Consider the following 23,075-nt stretch of genomic DNA (forward strand, 5'->3'; position numbering starts at 1 on the left):
TATGTTGAAAGTCTGAACCTAGTTTTATCACATAAGGTATTACCTACATTTTACATTGTATTCGCGCTTAGAATGTCATTAAAAACTAAGCTTAATTTATAAAAGGAGACATCAGAAATTGAATCAAAGGCATCTTTTATATTTTTATTTTGAATTTATTATTTTTGGGAAAAGCTATATTTAATAAGCTCATCATCTCACGTTTTCAGTTACAAAATCTCATTCTAAGCCCTAGTTTTTAGTTTCCACAGATTATCAAAAGCAAATATAGTGGAGGCTATAATTTTGATCAATTCCAATTTTTTTGAACTTGACTTAATTATCCATGAATTCATCGGATTCCAACAAAGTTTTGGATTTACAACCGTGTCGTAAAAACTGGCCCCTCATATTAACATAGCAGACGTCAACATATTGTAGCAAATAGAAGATCTTCTAATTTCGCTAATGTTCTTCACGGGGTCCCACAAGGATCAATACTTTGGCAACTATTTTTTTTCTATTTCAATTAATAATTAACCACAGAAGACATAAATAGTTAGAAACTGTTTTATCCATTTTTATGCTGACGATGGTACTTGCAAATTCTTATCAGAAGTCCATCTCTTGAATGAGGATTTGCAAATCAATTTCCACCCAAATCCTTTCAAGTCAAAACAGTACTAATCCCTCTGCATGTAAACGACCAAACCATAGCTTATATTGACTTTCGCAGTAATCTTATTGTGATTCTTATTCGAAGTCTAACTTGGAATGTAGATTTTAACAGGAAACGTTAAGTTTAAAAGGTATTCGAATCACTTAATACTTCATTCCACGGATAACCAAGATTCTATAAACAAGACCTCTTTTGCCTTCCAAACATGAAGATCATGAGATTTGTGACTCAATATGTACAAATTTTTCTTTTTTACATAAACAAAAATTAAAAAAACAGTAATCTCGTTTTTTAAGATTAAAAAAGTAATCTAAAGAACCCCGTAAGCCTCATTAATTTTAAATAAAATATTATATCAACAATCCTGTAAGGTATCACTATCATATCAAAGCTTAGCCACCTAAAATACAATCCAAAAGTCAAAAGTTATTATATAACTCCCTTTCAACAAGCACGATATTTATTTGTTTAACCCGACACGCATTATATTAACAATATTAAATTGTATACTTGCAGCTTAGGTTGCACATACATAAATATATGAAACTATGTACATATATATTTATGTAGTTCCATAAAACATCCCTTACCTCTGTGTAGAGTACATAGGGTAATATATGTATATTTTATGTGTGGTGTATATGTTTTTATAATTTCAGCAGATGTCACCCTGATGCAGATTTGAGATTTTCACCATTTGCAACGACAAACCCGACAAATTCATCAGCAGTTGGAATAAATCCAACCCCGTGCGGTGGATCTGGACTTGGACCAGGACCAGGTGTCGGAGGACTCACGGCAGCAATGCCATATCTTAAGCCAGCACCCTACCTTATGACAGTGGATTCATTGCACAGCATGGGTTATCCCACAACAAGTATGTGCAGTAAGTACGCACCCCTTTCTTTTTAGTCCTTTTATCGCTCGCTTTTAAAATATATATAATTTTACTCTTTATTCACTGTATACTGTCGACTGTCACTATAATGTCAGATATAGCAATGTACCGTTGTTGTTGTATAGGGAAAAATGACAAACCTAAATTTTTGACGTAAGGGATGTGTTTTCAAAAAACTACATCATATGAGTACTGAGTCTAGGTACATGTTTATCGCTCTAAAGGTTTTTTGTTTACTTTTCAACACATCATTTTTATACTATGTGTCAAGTCATCAAGCCAAGCCAAGCGCGTTTTCCCGAGAATATCCTGTGAGAAATCCTGCAACACATTCCTAGGGTAAAAATGTATCGTCGAATATTGAGGCCGGAGTAGGTATAAATTGCTTAATTGAAAAACAAACAAACCGGGCCACCCCAAAAACCGAACACTATCATTCCAAAGCGAGAGAAGATTTCAGGAACCCAACCGAAGCAGCAACAGCGGTGGTGGCGGCTGACGTCTGGCGTCTGCAACGGCTTCACAAGCCTCCAGGATATTTGCCCACGATTAGCTCTTAAGAGTTTGACTCTCAGTGTAGTGGCTTTACGCAATTGCGCTTCCTTATTTGCCTACGCATTATTCGCTCCGTTTGGCCAAGTAACAGGCAGGTACGTACGTACCGCCGTGTGTGCTCTGCTCCTTAGTCCTTGATCCTTGTTGTCTGTTCACTTGTCTGCCTATGGCTTTAGCCTATAAATATATGAATTTAAGCAACCGAACCGTGTGGTGCGTCCGCCCGCCTGCACACTGCAAATAAGAATAATAGGAATAACAATGATAATTATTATTGTTGTACGGAATTGAAATGGATTCCGGTTAACACCATAAAGACGTTAACGACCTCTACTTTAACTTGATGGGCTTGAGATGGGATACGAGTGTCGAGAATGCTCTTTAATCATCATCATCACGGTTACGATGGATTTGCCAACCCTTAGACTTGGATGAGCTGCACGTGCCGTAGTTTTTATTAGGCAACAAACCATAAACAACCTGACGCGAATTTTATCGGAATGTACTTAAATTTGTTAGTTCTAGTCATGGTTGCTTCTTGACAAAATTCCAGAAGTTCTTGAAATCAATGACCCTTGGTGCTTGAGGCATTTGACACCTCGTCCGTGTCGTTGTTTAGCTTAGGCGTTTTGTCACAGTCAAAAGGTTTATTGAAGGTAGATTAGGTAGACGGTACTCAAAAAAAGTTCGTATTTGTTGTGTTCCATTTATATTGTTTTTCATTTATGTACATTTTTGAACCAAAAGTACTTTTTAAATCAGATTAAAAATATATGTTTTGATGGGTGGGGGTTTGCAGATAATGCACGAAAACCGAGGCGGGAAAGGACCACCTTTACCCGGCCACAACTAGATTTGCTGGAGATGTTGTTCAATAAGACAAGATATCCGGATATATTTATGCGAGAGGAAATGGCACTGAAGATTGCTTTACCCGAATCGAGAGTTCAGGTGAGAATTTATGTATTGTTTAAAACATATTTTTAATTTTGTTATATTTTAAATTAGTTTAAATTTTACATATTTTGTGTACTTAAATGGTAAGAAAATGAAAGTATGGAAGGAAAGAAAGTAGTACACACAAAATTCTGCTCAATTTTTGAATTTATAATATTTTGACACAAACGATTTTTTAAAACATTAGACATTTAAAATATAGTATTTTGACATAGAGTATTTTGAATGAGGTATTATACGATCCATATAGTATTGTTGTCAAACAATATTGACTTGTCAATAGGAACGTTTGTTTCACATTAAACAAATAAGTAAAATGTCAGAAATGAAGAGTGCTTTCCAGGACTTCATTGTCGAAAAGAAATTAATGACGTAAGCATCGTTTTGAATATTTTACTGGGTTTTTAAAAAAATTAGTTTCTATTTCATTACCGTGTCACATTTGTCGAATAATCAAAAGAAAATTCTTTCGATAAGGAGCTTTGATTCACTCTAGTTCGAAAACATGAACGCTTCATTACGGAAGGAAATCAAAATATTATCTTTATCATGTTTTGCTGTTTCGACAACATGAAGTGAATGCATGTCAAGTCAGTCAAGTATACTATACTCACCGTAAGAACATATTAAAATTAAGGCTCGTTTAACACTCCACGGTTTTGACCGTACGACAAAAAACCTTACGGTGACACTTTGTTGGAGGCGCGAAGAAGAGCATATACGCCGGCAAAATGCCGGCGCCGCGCCGTAGAGCAACCGTCTACTGCCACTACAGTAAAAAGCAGCCGGACGGTGCGATAAGCTTATACGATTTCATTCGTGCGGCAGAGTTCGATCAGCCACTTCAAGACACGATTACTTGTACTTACTTACTGAATATATCGTGTTTTGCCGTACGGTTGAAAATTAGCCATTGATCCGGTTTATACCGTCCGGTTTTTTGCCGTACGGTCACAACCGTGTAGTGTGAAACAAGCCTAATTCTATAGGCAAAGCAATGATTCAGACGTATTTTTTGATATTTGGCTAAACCACAACCACGCATTAGGTCGGTTGGTATTTTGACAGGCTTCTTATCGACTTTACGATATTTTATGTTTCATTAAACGCGGCCAAAGAATTTTTAAAACGTATTGTAGCAAGGGCGTTAAGAAGAAACTTTACTTACATTTTTTTGTTGAATTTATTTTATTTGCTTATACCTTAAACAACAGAAGGGAAGACACTGCTGCTGTACACAGATTCTGAAATAAAACAAACATTTTGTCATTGTCAATGACAATACGGCTGTCATCTGTCAAAGTACGATAAAGTAGAAAATAGATCCTTTCGGACGTTGAACTCGAGATTACCATTTTTACGATTCAAAGCGAGCACAAAGCTTAATATATGTACAATGTACATACATATATATGTACATATGTGCATATACTCATATGTCAAAGTATGCTGGACCGAACACGTGAATCTGGCTTAGCTAATAGAGTTTAGTTTGAGGACTAGAAAAAAAAGTTAAGGCTGTTTCTTCATCTTTTTAAATTTTATTTACTCGTACCTCAATTCTAAATATTTCTCGGCAAATATTTTTCCTCGAGAGAATATTTTTCCTTATATTATGCTTTACAATCAGCTTTTAGCACCTGGGTTTTCCAAGCACGATTTACTTTTTTGATTTAGTTTTTCAACAATTTTGTCTATACCGAGACTTCAAAAACTTAAACCCATCTAACTTAGTGCGTGATTTTGACTGCGTAGAATGGAACTCACTGTATTGTATGCAAAATTTAAATAATCAAGTCAGGTTTTTACGGCAAAACGTCGATCAGCTTTTTGAGAGGCATGTTCCTTTATTAAAACCCTTCTCGTTAGGCATACGGCTTCACCTTGGCTGAATAGCGACATCTCTGCTCTGATGTCACGATGAGATGCCACCTATAGTCAATGGAGACGTTACAAACTGGAGTACTTCCAGAAATTGTATTGCAGATTGCGTAATCAAGTTGTCGTAATGGTCAGAACGGCAAAAAGACTTTATTATGAAAATATATTTGTTTCCTTAACCCCTGACAAAAACTATTGAGAAACCTGTGTGCTTCACCCGTTTCATCCCTTACTGAGGAGGAACCAACTACTATCAACAGCTCTCTGAGTAATGCAATAGAAGAGGAAGACATTGTAGAGCAATAATATCGATAAAATCTAATGCTACTGACCAAATGGACCCTAAGTTCTTGAGACTACTGCTTCCATATATACTGCGCTATATAACCTACATATTTAACAGCATATTGACTACTTCAGAGTTTCCTTTAGAATGGAAGAAGGCTAAGATTATCCCCATACCCAAAAAGCAAACAGGGACTGCTACAGAATTTCAGCCAATTGCCATTCTTCCGTTTCTCTCGAAGATGTTTGAAAAAACTATTCTGGGGTAGATCTAATAATATCTTACAATCAACAACCTGTTAAGTACCTTTCAGTCTGGCTTTCGACCTAAGCGCAGCTACAAATCCGCCTTACTTTTTGTAACTGATGAGATAAAAATGACAATGGACAGTGATCATGTTACATTGCTAACACTGTTAGATTATTCAAAGGCTTTTGATACTGTTAACCACTGAATTCTTTGTAGAAAGCTGCGAAATAACTTTGGGTTTTCTTTAGAGGCCTGTAAGCTTGTTCTTTCGTATCTCAGCGGAAGGCAACAATGCGTTGTGGCCAATGGATACTCGTCCACATTTCTCAATGTTTTGAATAGAGTTCCACAGGGATTTATCTTTGGACCATTCCTCTTTTCACTTTACATAAATGAGTTACCACAATTTGATAAACATTGTTTAATTCATCTTTATGCTGATGATGTGCAGCTCCTGATGAGTCGACTTTTTGGGGCTAAAAATGATGCGGTAGCTTTAATGAACGAGGATCTGCTCAGCATTTCACAGTGGTCAGAAAAGAACGATCTCCGCCTTAACCCTATCAAATCAACATCCCTCCCCATCTATTGGAAACATTTTGATCTATCGGGTTGAAATTTGACGACGAAACCATTGAATATGTTAGCACTGCTAGAAACCTAGGAGTAGTATTCAATCGCACTCTCACTTGAAATGACCATATAATAGTGCCATTGGTAAAGTCTATGGAGGCCTCCGCCAAGTCACTCGAAATTTCATCCCGATCAAAACTAAACTGCTACTTGCTAAGACCCTTAAACTACCAATCGTGCTGTATGGGTGTGAAATCTTTTGTAAACTAGACTGTGTGACTAGCAGCAAATTGAATGTTTCCTTATTTATAATCTACGTCGTTATGATCACATATCCATTTTTGCGGTACGGATTTCTTTTTGTAGCCTAGACTGCTTAATAAACTTTCGCTCTCTGGGTTATCTTCATGAAATCATCTTAACACAACAACCTGCATATCTATAATGTAAGCTAAATTTTCCTCATTCAACAAGGTCTTTTGCTTATTACCCCGATACAATTTTCTAAATGCTGAGCGTCAATTTTGTATTCATATTGTACGCCTTTAGAACTCTCTGTCCATCGCTATGAGAAAAATAAGAAGCATAAGCAGTTTAATTTTTTAATTTTCAACAATTTTTCAAATAATTGATGTTAAGTTTCATTTTCTTTATATAAATATGTAAATAGAAGTCTTAGGTATATAATTTTTATTCAAATTCTGAAATTAATGTAAAGGCTTGCAACAATTTATAAGAATCATGTCCTACCTTGTAAGCCATTTTCTCCAATAAATAAGTCAATTAACAATTAGCGCCGAATGAATCTAAATATTCCAAATTTTTGGCATTCTAAAAGTGTTCTTACCCGTATTCCTCTTATTTTTGGAAAAAGAGAAGAAACGGACAAAATTCCCGGGTATTTTCAATTGGAATTAGGCTAAATGATGTTCCGCTTCGAGTAAGATCGTTTCGGTCAACACGTATGTAAATCAGAAGTATTTTTTGAGAACATGTTTGACGAATGCTATATTTGTCAAAAATATTTGAGAGTATGGAACTTCCTATGCAAAAGATGTAGTTAAAGTTAATTATTAAATAAGGTTTTAGGTGTCAACAAAAAATTGTCTAACCCAGCCGCATTTTGTTAAGAAACATTATTGCAAATCGCATCAGTTATGCGAAAATCGTGTTGAAAAATTTTCAGAAAAACGATCAAAGCAATGCTATTCATTGATCTGTACCTTAAATAAAAAAAATATCTCCGTTTTCGACAAAATTTCAATTCAACAATCTGTATATTTATAATTTTTCCAAATTTTTCAAAAAAATGTTTCAGAAACGGTTTAAAAATATAGATAAAAATATAGAATATTTAAAATACTACAATATTTGAACAAAAATCAAATCCGTTTAATAACCATATTTGTTTTAAAGTACTGCCATTAATGTCAATTGTTTTCCGAAGTGGAAAGACAAGAAAATACTTTACAGTACTAGTCCATCATTTAATGCTAAGTGTTTTTATTCTAAAAACTTAAAAACCTTATATTTTAAGGACTAAATTAAAAAATAGTGCAAATAATGTAAAGAGTTGTTTTATATTTAATTTTTCACAAGCATAGAATAGTTTCATAAGTCATAAAAAATCAAGAAAAAAATAAGTTTCATAAGAAATTCAAAACACTCTAACTTATGACTTATTCATAATTTGCAGCGGTCATGTTGCTTTACGTGCAACGCATAAAATCGAATAGTGACATGAGTAAGGTAATCGAAGATAATTCAATTCAATATCTCTGTTAGGACTTGATTCGATTTCATCATTTAGACCGGTCAACAAGGTTATGAAGGTGGAAATCAATATTATTCTTTTTCTAAGTGTTTTCAGTGTTTTAGTTCTATCCAACTTCAAAATCAATGTATAACGTCAGGTTTTTGAGATACAGCCTTTTATAATTAAAAAACAAAAACTTATTAGGGTTGCCACTTATATTTCTAGCCTAGGCAACAGTAAGTGATGCCACTTTCAACGGAAAATTTGACATTTTTAACCATAACCTTCTACAGAACATGTTTCATTTGTGTGCGATTTGTGTTGTTTACAATAACTTGCAAAATTCATCGAGGGCAAAAAATGGAATTAACTCGTGAACATTTTCGTGCGATTATTTTTCATAACTTTCGACGTGGATTATCAAGACAAGAGCGCAGCGATGAACTTTATTCTTTCTGCAGCGATAAAGCACCATAATATAGCACTGTAAAAAACTGGTATAACGAATTTAATCATGGTCGGGCGTCGTTAGCTCCAGGACGAATTCCGTGAAGGTCGTTCAAAATCGGTTGTTGTGCCACAAAATGTCGATGCTGTGCATAAACTGATAAAGCAAGATCGGCATGTTACATATTGTGAGATAGGGGCATATTTGGGCTTTAGTATGAGTAGCATCAATAAGATATTACATGAACATTTGGCCGTAAAGAAGGATTGTTCGCGTTGGATCCCGCATAATCTGACAAACGCTCAAAAGAAGGATCGTGTCGAGTGGTGCAAGGAAATGGTGAAAAATACGGTCCAGGTGCTTCAAAGGCTTTGTATAATATCTATACAATTGACGAATCATGCGTATGAGCCAGAAACAAAACAGCAATCGAATGTATGGGTCTTCCAAGATGAGTCAAATTAAACAAAATTTGTCCGCGAAAGAGGCACATCGAAGCAAATTGTTGCCTATCTCTTCAGTATTACCAATCACGGGGCGATCACAGTAGCGTTAGAGCAACGGCTCAAACAAAGGAATTTCGACCAGCCAAAACATCGAATCAATGGGTCATCCTCCGTACATTCCTGATTTGGCAACTAATGCCTTATTTTTATTTCCGCACATTAAAAAAAATGTTCAGACAACGTTTTTAGGCCCCTGAAGAAGAAGTTGATGCATTCAAAAACTATGTTTTGGAGGTACCTCAATCGGAGTGGAAAAAGTGCTACGAAAATTGGTTCAAACGCATGCGAAAGTGTACTGCTTTTTATGGAGAATATTTTGAAAAAACAATAAAACCAATTTTAATCGTAATTCTTTGTTTTTTCATTATTAGGCTTTTTGTGGCTGTATTAATTTATCAAGTCGTTTTTTCCAATAAAACACGTAATGATTTTTAAAATCTACAATTCCTTGCTTTTTAAAAATCGTCTTTAGTTATTACTCTTCACCTGTTTTGCATTGACCTTGAAATAATACGTAAGAATTTATGTTAAATCGGATCTTAACAGAAAAACAGGAAACGCTATGAAAGTTTTGTTTAATCTTATTAAAAACTTAAGGTTATAACATCAAATTTTTAGAATATATTAAAAATAATATAAAAATAATATTGAAACGGATTTTTCTGAGTTTGAGCTTCTGTAGCTAAAATCAGAGTTTGAATGCGAAGTCAGCACTAAAAATTAACTCTAAAACCAATCATTCAAAAACATAAAGGAATTACATTCAAGGTTTTTCAAAACTTCAAAAAGATTCAAATGAAGACCCATATATGTAGGTCATCTCAAAACTAGTAAGAAATTACGAAAAACAAAGTGAGACGCTAAAATGATTTAAAAGTTATCTAGAAGATAGAGATTTGTTCTTTCCAAAATCATAGTAAACAATGTATTTTTAAGGGATATGTTGTGTTGTATCTTGTCGTGAAAAGTGCTTTCTCAAATTATCCGTTCGGATTCGAACAACAGTACTCGCACACAGGAATGGTTTCTAGAGTTGTAAATCACTGGGCCCTAATTCTCAACGGACTATTTCGCCACCCAATTTATTTAGGTTATATTGTGTTTTAACTCAGCCTTAAAAAACGGTTTTTGGTTGTCTTAAGCATTTTAAGAATGGTTTTAAAAAGCTGGTAATAGAACAAAATTAAAGGCGAGATTCTAATTCAGGACATCTTAATCATTAACAAAAATATTTATTAAGTTATTTTTCAACCAGCGTAATCAAGTACGGTATACAAGTTGTAAATTTTATTTTTTTCCGGATATTTTACGTCTGATTTCCAGGCATTTTTTTTCCAGAAAATTCGAAATATGCTGTTCAACTTTCAAGAGACTCATTTGTGTTTTTGTAAATAAATTTTCCAGTTTCGTAAATAGGTCGAATATAAATCTCGAGGTAAAACAGGAAGCAGAAATTCTAATCCTCATTTTCGCTGACTATAAAACGGTTCTCTTCGTATTCCCTAAGCAGAGCGCCGTTTTTAATTGATGTCAAAAATTGTTTAATACTTCTTTGAAATATATTTAAACCTATAAACGTACAAATGTATGGAATATCTATAAAGTACAGAAGGGTTTTACATATTATTTAAATAAGGAAGATTAAGCACATTTTTGTTTATGTTTTTAAATTGGCTTATCAAAACTATTTGGAATTAAAACGGAATCCAATCACTACTCAAAACATGTTATGATTACCTTCCATTCAATACGAAAAACCCGTTTCGAATAACAACGTAAACTATGTATATGTACCAATTCTTCATTACACCCGTAAACTTGTACTTTTCAAAAAACATTCTCTTCAAAAATTAAAAAAAAAACAACAACGTTTTCAAAACTAAAATGCGCAAGCGTAACATTTCTGCAGGCGAACCGCACAAATTACTCAAAGCAGTCCACGCCTTCCCAAGACTCCTCAAAAACAAAAACAAAAAACACCCATCAAATCATGATATTCCGCATCAAGGGTGGGAAACGGTACCCGCCCGACATATCAATGCCTTAGAAGGCACTTTCCGTTTCATTTTCAGTTTCACCCCATAAAACCAACAAGCCTCTAGCTGCGCAAACCAAAAATCAAAACCATCTCCAACATAGGAAAGGTAATTTAAGGTACCTATAATATTCAGTTCAGTATTCCAGTTGAGCGTCTGGCTCTGGACCGATTGAAAAAAATTGAGTAAAGGAACCGTGGACATTTTCTATTGTCATGGATCACGCATGTGTTACTCTTACTGTTCCTGATTTGAGCACACAATTGGGTGAAGGGAAAACCCAAAGAAGTCACGTTTCCTGTACGTGAGTTGAATTTATGTGATTCCGTTCGTAAAAAACGCAGTCACAAACAATATCGTCCCACAATATTAAAACTTAATAGGTAGGAATTTCTGAAGGTTTGGTTCGGTATTCCCCTCATCCCGCTGCGCTCATGGTTCTTCTTTTGTCTAATGGCATCATTATAATGTTGACCCCTATCTGTGAGATGAGGCTATGGCAATCGCAAAGGAAGGATACAAATTAGTTTTTGATTATTTTATTGTTCCGTCCAACAACTCATAAGTCACACTAACGCACGTCCATATATATTCAAACAGGTCTGGTTCAAAAATCGACGCGCAAAATGTCGTCAGCTGCAGAAACAGCAACCGCCAGCCGCCAATCTGTCAACATCGTCGTCGTCATCTTCGTCGGCGACAAGAAACGGGGGCAGTGGTGGCATTCACAGCCACAGCCACAGCAACACCAAGCCCATCCCCAAAGATAGCAATCGCTTGACATCATCATCATCATCCTCGTCGTCGTTGTCTCTGTCGTCCACGTCCACATCAGCGATGACGACGGCCGCGACGGGATACCACAGTAGCAGCAGTGGAGGAAACATTTTAGGGAATCTCACTAGATCGGGATTGCTTTCATCTTTTGTGAAAGTCGCCGATGATAACCATCATCATGTTGGAAAAGTTCGTCCTGTCGCGACGAACAAGTTGAAGGACATGCATTCAAATGTCGGCTATGTTGATAAACTTGGCGCGATGCCAAATACCGCTGCAGCAGCACATATCAGGTGAGAAAAAAAATGGAGGATTATTCTTTTTATTTTTTAATTACTTATTTTTCCTCAACATTAATTCAAAACTTACCTTTTTTGTAGTTCCTTAATAGAAAGTCCCTCTCCAAGAGGGGAAGCATTACCCCTGCCGCATACAACTTCTCCAGTTTATACCAAGTCGTCACAAAGCACCAATTACACTGGGACAGGAAATTTTCAACCTGGGGTAAGTATTTGCTAAGGGTTTAGCGAAGTCTTCAACCCCTTAAATGGGCTATTTTTGCTATAAAATGAGTCTTAGCTAAAATTGTTTTCTTGTGGCAATGTCAAGAACTAAAAATCGTTTAAAAAATATGTCTTTTATAGGAGGTCCCTTTCATATTTTATTTTGGTAAGAATTTTGAGAGGAATAAAAAGATTTCTTGAAACTAGTCTCGAAACAAAGGCAAAGCACAGATAATAAATTTATTTATTTATTATCTGTGGGCAAAGCATATTTACAACATTCATACAAATCATTGCGATGTAAGAAAAAAAGAGTTGTTTAAAATTATAAAAAATATTTTTATGTGAACAATTTTCAGAAAACCAAGAAACAAAAATTTTCTGTGAGCATATTCCAATACCGTAACTTTAACATTCTCCACAACATTTTAAAGACCTATCGCTTGCAGGTAAAAGATGTCCTCCTTGGATTTTTAAACGAGTTTTATGGGATTTTTCAATATTGATGAGATTGTGGCATATGTATATATTAAATATCCGATAAACTTGCAAATATATTTTAGCCAGTTTATGTTTTGTTATGGGTTTTCCATGAGTAAATTTTGATTTTTTTTATGGCGCATGGAACATGATTGGAATTGTACCACGTGTACATGTTGACGAATGCGGTAGACTTGTCAAATACTCAGCTAAACATTTTTTTCAAAATTGTATTAGTATTGGTGCAAAGACGGTTAAATCTGCCAAAAAATCCAGATTTGCAAATTTGATCTTAAATAAAAAATAAATCAATTTATTTTGCCCATGGAATGCAAAAACATGGGAAATTTGTGTTTTGACAGATCTAGATCAAGAATAAATTGAATTATTTTACACGCGGAAACCCCCATTACATTTCTGAGAATTGTGTTCAGTTAATTAGGTTAACAAAGCAGGAGATTAAAATATAATGAGAATTTACAATTCCTTTAAACCTTGAAATAAAATATGTTATTTTCTTGAATTATGTATGTAATTGAGATTTATTGAAGGATCAAACCATAAAAAAATCAACTTTCAGTTAATTTCTAAAATATTGTAAACATGAAAGCGTCAACTCTAAACTCGACGATGACGTAGGATATTTTCACTTGGATTAAAATTAACAATTCGGCATAATGCTATTTATTTTATTTGTTGGAATTTTCGCCATACTGTAGGTTTTTTGGAAAAAATAATATCAAATTATAACTAATATAACCGAGTTGGACATTGGAAAGTCGACTGGAAAGTTAGTTAACAAAAATCTCCCTAATTATCAAAAACTCTACTTATGTCAAAATGACATTTGACCATGTTTTTATATTCAACTAAAAGCTGAACTTTATTAATCTATGCTTTATTTATTTTCTGCACAATTTCATTTGATATTTTGTGAAAAATGGTTGCTTGTCAAATTGGAAAAGGAATAAGAAAAATAAAATACAATGAACTGAGAGCAGAAGTAAGTGAAATAAAAAGTTAAAAGTAACTAGCTGTCTTGCTGTCTTGGTCAAAATTAAAGTTCGAAGGATGCAGGTTATTGCAAATGAACTCTCTAATAAGTGTGTTTTTTTGGTATTCCATACAAAGTAGGTGCTTTGTGTTTTTTTTCTCGTGATTTAAAATAAAGTGAAAGTAAGTGATTGACGAACTCTTTCTCGGAGTAGGTTGGAAAAACTTCTTGCAAATAACTTTCAATGCAATCTCTTTTACATTTCATCCAAGAAAAGGTAAAAACGTTCGTCACACTATCATTCCAATCATCTGAAGAGGAATCCGACGAAAAATCACTATCGGTGTCTAACTTTTTCATTAAGTATTATCTTAGCAATCACTTGATTTTCCATTTGAATAATTTATATATCATTATATTATATATTTATTATATTTTTCACGGTAAAAACACAAAAAATGAAATAAAATAAGCGAGAAACGAAAAATTCACACAATTTCCTATTTGTTTTTTTTTTGACAACTGACTTTTATCTGACTACTCCAACTTGATCTGACGTTTCTCGCGAAACTGTGCTGTCCTGTGCTGTTCTGATCTAGACAAAACCTAGGTGAACACAACTATTGTTTAACACGAATCAAACTAACACATTTGCACTTCACACATCGAAACACCATTTGCATTTTAGAAAGTGCTGTCAAATCATTTTTAAATCTTTTTCTGTGGTTGAAACACCAAAAAGATTTATTTAATCTAAACTGCGATAAACCTTTGGTGGAAACATAGCAAACCTTAATTATCTTTACTATTGTTTTCATTACCAAAAGTAAATAATATCAACAGTAAGAGATTGATTTTTTTCCCCAATGGAAAACACATGATTCCAAATGCACAACTATTCAACGAACACAGCCATCAAGATACAAATGCAATATCAATCGAACCAACATTTGAGAACAAAATCACATAATATCCATTCGAGACTCGTATAAATGTCAAAAGCCCATTCCTAGTAAGATTCTACTCTACTTTTTATCTCTAGTATTCATACTATGGATATTGTTTTTGTTATTCGTGTAAAATCGTACTATACTATGGATAGATTTTCCAACAAAAGACGGGTTATGTTGTCTGAGCCTACCCATTGTATATACAAAATTAAATGCAATGAAGATTATGGTTGGTAGATATGGCAGTCACAAGTAGACGTTGTTGTACCGTTTTGTGACCATTAGCTCGTTAGACTTTTGAATTGAGAAAGAGTATTTTATAACGCACTTACGACTATATAATGACATAACAGCTACGCTAAAGCCATTTCTTCACCTTCAGAAAATAAATCATGTCTTTGAATCTCGTTTCCAAAAATTCATCAAGATCTTTAAGGAATGCCCTTTCGAAGCTTAACATTCAAGAACTGGCCAGGGCAGCACGTGAAAATAAATCACAGTTTCCCTTTTATGTTGGTCTCCGCAACCGCAATAGAAGCGGTTTTATTATAGGTAGCCCTTATCTTCCTGGATATAATAGTCTGTCTCTGTAGGACTGTTCCACCTGCGGTTGGATTATGTCAAAGAAATTAAGTATCTTTTCCCCCTCATAGGTCCAAGAAGAATATATACCATTTCCGGAAATGGGCTATGAAGGGCCGATCCTTACCTGTAGGACCAACTTATCAGCTTGTTCATTTTTACAAATGGCACTAAGGCCTGGAACCCAAACAAGAGTGATACGGAGCACGGCTGGATAGTTCATCTCGGCATTTTTGGTATATTATAGAGCATGTTGTAGTCAAATTGATAGCCATAACAGAATCAACTCCACACTCCATCTTTGACCCTTCAGAAAAGGTAGTGTTATCGAGGTCTTTCGTAACCATGCTTTCCTTTCTGGCAGGAAAGATGGCTTTATATATCTTTTCTGAGGTTGAAGGCAGATGCGCATCAATTCCATCACTATTTCAGTCTTTTAATATTATTTCAAGTTCTACATAAGTTCTTTAAAAAAACACCTGACATAGGTGACTTATTCGCTGTCTTCGGTGAGGATACAGTAGTTGAGCCTACCAAAAATATGTCTATAAACTTATAAACTTAAAGGTATTTTCTTACATAAGCCTAAAATATTTTAAAAATATCAAATAACAAAATGACGTCGGTCGTGTTAACACCAAATATCATCGATATTTATTTAGCTGATTCATTTGAAAACAAAAACCATTATTCAGCATGGCTTGATAACGTTCGTCAATCTCATAACTTTTTGTAAACAACAAAGTTGCATTGCAGGCCATTGCGAAATAATTCTCCTTGGGATCCTTCCTTCAAACATTGTGAAGATAAATAATGCTTGAAAGATGTTCTCGAGATACATTGGCAGCGGAAAAATCGATGGGATTCTTGTTTCTAGTCAAAATTCTGTACGAAAAAAAACCTTTTAAAAATTTCTAGAATCCACATTAAGTAAGAATTAAAATTGTAACAAGAAAAGAAAAAATAGAAAACTACATACGTAATGACACAGAGCCTCTTATTTACTGTTCTCAATAAAAATAAAACCGCTAATTTTACACTTTGACCTCTTTGTTTAATCATCCTTAACTCAAACTTGAAGTTTTAATTGTGTGAGGGACTGGTTCTAATCTATCTTCGCTTGGTGATAGAATGGGCAGGTTCAGGAACCATAAGGGACTTCATTTGTAGTCAACTTCATTCTTTGAACGTACATTTTGACCAAGGCAACTAGTTGGTTTTTCATGTGTCATGAATTTCAAATTCAAAACTTTACTTCACAAATCTATACTTTAAGTTCATAGTACAAGAACTACCGAACACATTATTGTCTACAAAACACTCCTTAGACAAGCTACAAGTCCATTAAGATTTGTCTTTTGTATTGTAAAGAAACATAACTTATTTCTATTTAAAATCGACAAGCAACCCTTTTACAGAAAACATTAAATGGAACTGTGCAGAAAATAAATAAATTATGGAGTAGTAAAGCTCAGCTTTCACTTGAATAAAAAACATGATCAGTTGTCATTTTGACATAAGTTGACTTGACTTGATAGTTAGGGAAATTTTTCTTAACTTTCCAGACAACTTTCCAATAAAGGTGCCGTAATTGGAAGGCATTTTTTGGCAGCTGGCCAATCAGATATTAGAAACTTGCTTTCAAACCCCTTATGTCGCCCGAAACTGACAATTCCTAGGCGTAATACATTTTTCTTGGAAGCATAAACGTCTGCAGCGTTTTATGCTAACCAAATCAGTACACCAAATCAGAACTTAAAACTGGCATTTGAACTTCATGAATCAAATGCATAGCCAAACCTATTTTAATGTTTTAACAATGCATTATATCCTTCACAGTTTAAGGTATCAGGATTCGCCGAAAATCAGAATTTTAAAAATGTATGGAACCACTAAAAATTGCCCAAAATTAAAACCTCTAACATATGTATATAAATATATTTATGATTAACAAATTGTAACTACTTTTGTATGTATTTGTTTATTAAAACTAAATAATTTCTTTTGGCTGACATATTGACATATCTTCTTTTAATAATTCAGTAGCAATTGGAATCGAATAAAGGTAGAAACTTCTTTGACATCCATTTTTAAAGCTAGGTTTTTGCAGATATTAACTATGCATTTAGCTTAGACACAAGACAGAGGCTGGCCCAGAAATAAAATAATTTAAAAGAAGTATCATAAGTGATACCGGAGGTCCCAAAAGGATAAGAAGCCTAAGACTCATTGCCAGGAAAAGAAATTAAACTCTAGTTTGTAAAATTCAGTAATCGGTGCATAAATAACTTCTAATGGTTTTTCTTTCACTTTTTTCCTAATTAAATTAGTAAAAACATTTGTATACTAATTTTTGTTAATAAATAAATAGGTGGCTACTCCATATTGCAACAACAACTCAATTTGGTCACCAGCGGCCATAGAAGCAACCATGTCATCTCCGTCATTAGACTCCAGAGCATCAGCATGGAGTCCAGCATCAGTCGTGGCTGCAGTTTCGTCGCCTACAAATTCATATCAAAACTATCAAGGCTATTATTCAAGTGTCGACTATGCTGGAGCAGCTGTAAGACATCTTTTTATCTTCAAATAGATGCATATCTATCTCATTATAATTTCTTATATTTACTTTAAAGGACAACGCCATCGAATCCGGTTGGATGAGACCTCGAGAAGAGAATTGGTTTTGTGGAAATGCAACACCCAACTGGGATAGCATACAACGAAGTAACAAATAAATTTATTATGAAACCTATTTCCTTAAATTTCAATTTTTATAAAACAAAAATCCTGTAAATAAATATGAAAATGATTAAAAAGTAAAAAAAATGTTATTTTTTTATAACTTTACATTTCGCTTTGTTTTTATTTGTTGTACAAACTAAATGATATCCTTACAAAAAACATTTCATTAATATTTAATTATATTTAATATAATAGGTTTTAGTTTATTATTATTATATTATTATTATTTTTTTCTGGTTTTATTTAAATTTCTTCTTTTTTTTTTTGAACATAATTTTAATCATAATATCACTATAGAATATGAAATATTTACAATACTTAGAATATACAATTGTTTTTTTTGTTTTATTTTTGTTCTTTTATTTAATTAATTAAAGAAACTTTCACATGAAACATTTTATATTTTGTTTGTTTTTATTAATTTACTGTCTAGAGGTGAGATACTATAACCTATTTGCGTTTTAATTTCTTTTCTCTAGTTTTGCCACTTAACTATTAGAAAACAAATCTTAAACATTAAACTAAGCATATAGTAAAACATCCTTACACACCATACTTTTGCAAAATATTAATTTGTTTATATTTGTATTATTATTATTTTGCTGCTGCTCAAGGAATGATATCATTCGAATGGGATTTTGTTTTTATTTTGTTGTTTTCTTATTGAATCACGTTGTTTATTCAACGTGCTATAACTTGTGACTTTTTTAGCCTTATTCTGCTATTCGTTTATTGGTTCAAATAATTATTAATGGGGTTAAAATTCAACAAATCGATCACATGAAAAGTTCGTTGGATATCAACTTTTTTTATAGTTTTAAATTCATACTTTTAACTTAAGCCCAGCTTTAACACGTTTTTATTAAGACTTTAAAAAAACTCAGGGTAAGTTATTACTATGTACTTCTTTAAGCAGTTTCTTAAAATGATCGATTAGTCCCCTGATGGATTTTGGAACATTTACGAAGGCTTATCCTCGCACCATGCCCATATGACTTTTATTAGCAATAACAAAAATGTGTTGTTTCGAAAAGCTTTGAATTTCAAAAATAAATATAAATACGTTCTTCTTTTATAAAAATAAGGTTTTAAATGTTAAGCGGCACTATCTGAACTGATCTTCCGGCTGTTGTGTTTTTCAAACTTCTAGTTGGTAAGTATAAATATTAACCTAGCGCCCATAGCAAATAGCAGAATAAGGTGTTTTCTTTAGTTGTGTTAGAAAATACAGCATGAGATTTGAGGTTTTTTGTTATATGTCTATCTATGCTGATAAATTTTTTAATATATTATTTTTAAATTCACATCAATTAGATTAAAACACGATAGATTACATTAAACGATCTTGTCTGTTGCATTTTTAACTTCCAGATTTTTAAACAGACGTTAAAATGTGTTGATTTTCTTTTCATACAATTTATCTAACTGAATTGCTTTTTGCTTAATTCCAAGAAGAGTCTATTTAATTTGTACAAAAAATTTGTTATACGTTTAATTTATATTTATATATTTATGTACTATACGAGAATAATATATATTTGTTTTATATATATATATTTTTTTTATAGTTTACGTTTTTATCACCAAAAATTTAAATCCCACTTACATTTTTTTTTGTTTTGTGTTTTTGTTTTTATCAAAAATTCATTTACAAAACTTATTAATTATATTATAGTTGTAATTTTTATTTTATTTCAATGATTTATAATAATTTTGTTTTTTAATTATATGTAGATATAATTAATAATTCTCATTAAATCGCTGGCCACTTATTTCTGTTTTGTTTGTTTTATTTTTCTTGTATACACATTTTCGGTTGAATTGTTGTTTTATTTCTCTTTTTTTCGATGGGGTATTTGTTTTTTAAAAATGTTTAATTTTTTTGTTTTTTATTTTAAGCTGGAGAACAAAATAATAAACAATAAGACACATTACGAGAGAAATTGCAAATGAATAAGTTATTGTTAAATTGTTATTTAAAGACTCAAATCAAATTACTTTTTACTTAATTAAAAAATTAAAATGGAGGACTAATTTTTTGATGTTCAGTTATTTCACGAGATTCTAAAAAATACAAAAAATGATAATTTGAACAATTTGGAGATAGTTGGCTTTAAAACGTTTATTTTAGCTAAAGAATTTCTAAACAAAATGGAAGCAGGGAAACTTCGATGTTATTTTAATTTATCTCTACAATTTTCCTCATAATTTTTCCCAAGGACAGAATTTCGAAATTCCTATAATTTTGCACTTTGCTTTGTAAGCTCAAATTTATAATATTTAAATAAGAGCCCACATAAACGAAACTAATTTCTTGATAGTTCCAAGTTTAACATCACGTTTGCATGGGAACATTGGGAAATTTTGATCACGATGGGAAATTTTATTCACGATAGGAAATTTTATTTTTATTACAGAGGTTCCAACAAGCGAGTTTAGAAGATTAAAATCTCAAATATTTTACATCACAAAAACTTAGAAATTTGGCTGAAAATCTCTGACAACTAGAAAGATTCTATTTTCTTTTCATTTTAGATCTTTACTCAGCGCTGAAGATGCCTTAGATTGCCATTCGCCCCTCCAGCCGCAGCAGGCAGCCATAACAAGTCCTCGTCATAGAATAATCGTTTATTTGGATTTCAGAAAATTGTATTTAAATGTAGAAACGTTTAAGTACTTAAAAAAGAAGCTTTCACTATGAATTTTTTACAAGAAAGCTCATGATTGGACCAATTTTTGTTTTTAGCTTTTAGCCGACATCATATAAGGATTGGAAAGTTAGGAAACAATGTAACAGTTTCTGCACTACAAACAAAATTACTAAGAGCATAAAGATATTTAGAAATAAATAGAAATTATTAATTAATTTTTTAAGATATTTATCAGGCTTCTCTCAGAAATTGGATAAATTTGACCTCCACTTTACTTAAGCGGTTTTTTTATTCCACTGTGGGAATTTCTTTTTATCGATTCACTTAAAATATGACTGCTTAATTCAAAGAAGATCAATTCAGTCATAGCATAGCACTAGGAGATCTTAGTTTGCCTAATCAAGCACTTGAGAACTTTAATAAACATGAAATCAATGAAGAAAAAAAGTTAAGATTGGATTTGATTTTGTAGAAACAACTAATTTTCTATAACATTTAACTTCTTCTATTTTGTTTGTTTCTTTTTGTTTTCTTCTAATTTTAGTTTACAATTCCTCTCTATTCACACATTTTGAGTTTTTGTTTTTTTATTCTTTTTTGTTGTTTTAAGTCTATTTCGGTTTAAACATTAAATATTATTTTAAAACAATTTCAATTTCAATGATTTAGGTAAGGTAAAACTTTTGAAAACAAAACTTAATATAAACCTACAATTGAGTTTAATAATAAAATAATATAAACAATGCCATTGAAATATAGATTTTGAGTTACAGAACATATAATTATTAATAGGTAGATAGATAGAGGTACATAACCGTTAAAACAATAATTAGAAACAAAAAAGGAAGGAAATAAAAACAAATATTAATTCACATATGAAGAAGATACAAAATTATTAAAACAAAACAACGGGGATTGTGGAGAAAAATGGGGAATAAAAATCAATAATAATTATAATTATATGTACACATATATATATATATAGAAAAATATTTTGTTTTGGTTTTATGACAAGAATAATAATTTGGTAGGAGTTCTTTACACCTCGCTTCGTATATGTTTTCTTTTCTCTTTTTTTTTAATTTTCTTTTATCAATTTTTTGTTTTAATTTTCTTTTTCTTTGTTATTATATTATATAATTTCGTAAAATAATTATCTAATTAACTTATTAACTAGGTTTACTAATCGCCAGGATGTTCGGGACAGGAGCGATTTACTTCAAACCATCTATCTATACACCTGTTGGGTGAATAAGAAATGCATGTTATTAATTTGGAATTGTTTAAATTAAAATAAAGTTCTTACCCTTTGTGATAGACACAAAGGCATGGCAGCCTTGCAATTACGTCCCCAGGGTTTAATTCCTCTAGGCAGATCACACATTCACCTTTCGCGTCGGTTAAAACATCCTCTGTAAATTTAAAAAAATATATATTATTTAGAATTGAGAGCCATTATTAGTAATTATAAAAATATCAAAGGAAAACGATATAAAATTGCAATTAAAACCTAAGTTTATTGGAAATCAAATAACACAGTTAAGTCCGACTACTCTTTTTTTACAGAAATAAACCTAGCCATTTTTTGACCGCCCTCTAACTTCAGAACCAATTAAGTACAAAACGTCAAATTTGAACTTCGTAGTATTAGTTTCTGAGATACAGCATTTCATGAAAGAAAAACTGTAACTGATTGACAGACTAACTGATCATCAAAATAATGAAGCAGTCCCCGATAACCTTGAAATTGGGGAAACATTGTAAAAATTGATATTATTTACGATTTAGGAGGTTTTTGTTCAACCCCTTTCTTCTACAAGATATATGCTAAGATTACTACTTATAAGGCCCACTTTTCAGCGCTAAAGCTAACTCCGAGTTAAAACCAGAGCAAGTTAATCCTGAATTCAGAGTTAACTGACGAACAAGTTTTTTAGTCGGGTTTTAATGTTAACCTCATTTTTTTTTAAATTTGTTATCACTGAAGATTTATCTACTGAGCTGTCAAAAACTGTAAAAATCGATAGATTTTGACATTTTGTTTGACAGCCACAAGCCATTGTTTTTAATCGCATTTTTTTTTTTAATCAAAATGAATAAACGAAATTCGAACTTTTTGTCCAAATAAATTAAAATGAAAATGTATTTTCCTTCTCAAGGAGTTAAACTTAAAATTTCGTATAGATCCCTAACGCTTAAATCTGAACAATATGCATTGTTCCACAAAAAGGGGCGTGGTATCCACCCACTTTTAAAGCATTTATTGTCTTTTACAAGGAACACTTCTGGTTCTGTTATAAATTAAAATACATTTTAAATTTTAAATAAGACAATGTAATCGAGAATTTGAGGTAAAACACTCGGGGCGTTGTATCCGCTCATTTTTTTTTATACACAGTGGTGCTAGAAACATTCCGGATTTTGTTGGTCAAGTTTATTAATCCATGTTTTGCTACCCAAGAATGTACACATTTTTTTTTATATTTTCTATATTGTAATTAGATCAAACAAAAATGAAAACATGTTATATACACAATAAATGATGGTAACAAAAAATTTAATAAATTCAGAAATTCATCTGCTAAAAACT

At 32.4% G+C, this 23,075-nt stretch overlaps 2 protein-coding genes across 3 annotated transcripts in view; one reads left to right on the top strand and one right to left on the bottom strand.

The window, feature by feature from the left end:
• LOC129948061 (homeotic protein ocelliless-like) overlaps positions 1-18,035 on the top strand; it is a 41,914-nt gene extending 23,879 nt beyond the window's left edge. Inside the window, exons 3-8 of one of the 2 annotated variants that reach the window (XM_056058878.1) lie at positions 1,318-1,544; positions 2,911-3,062; positions 11,404-11,873; positions 11,961-12,084; positions 17,461-17,655; positions 17,726-18,035. In XM_056058878.1, coding sequence (XP_055914853.1) covers positions 1,318-1,544; positions 2,911-3,062; positions 11,404-11,873; positions 11,961-12,084; positions 17,461-17,655; positions 17,726-17,827 — 1,270 coding nt within the window. In that variant the 3' untranslated portion in view covers positions 17,828-18,035. The remainder of the gene's footprint in view (positions 1-1,317; positions 1,545-2,910; positions 3,063-11,403; positions 11,874-11,960; positions 12,085-17,460; positions 17,656-17,725) is intronic. The other variant, XM_056058879.1, reaches the window with a different exon arrangement.
• A 385-nt stretch (positions 18,036-18,420) lies between these two features.
• Positions 18,421-23,075, bottom strand: part of LOC129948062 (E3 ubiquitin-protein ligase ZNRF2) — a 63,793-nt gene continuing 59,138 nt past the window's right edge. Inside the window, exons 3-4 of the mRNA XM_056058880.1 lie at positions 21,792-21,897; positions 18,421-21,725 (exon numbers count right to left, since the gene is read on the bottom strand). Of these exons, the coding sequence (XP_055914855.1) occupies positions 21,668-21,725; positions 21,792-21,897 (164 nt within the window). The 3' untranslated portion in view covers positions 18,421-21,667. The remainder of the gene's footprint in view (positions 21,726-21,791; positions 21,898-23,075) is intronic.

The sequence above is a fragment of the Eupeodes corollae genome, chromosome 2 (assembly GCF_945859685.1).
Source record: "Eupeodes corollae chromosome 2, idEupCoro1.1, whole genome shotgun sequence".
NCBI classification, from domain to species: Eukaryota; Metazoa; Arthropoda; class Insecta; order Diptera; family Syrphidae; genus Eupeodes; species Eupeodes corollae.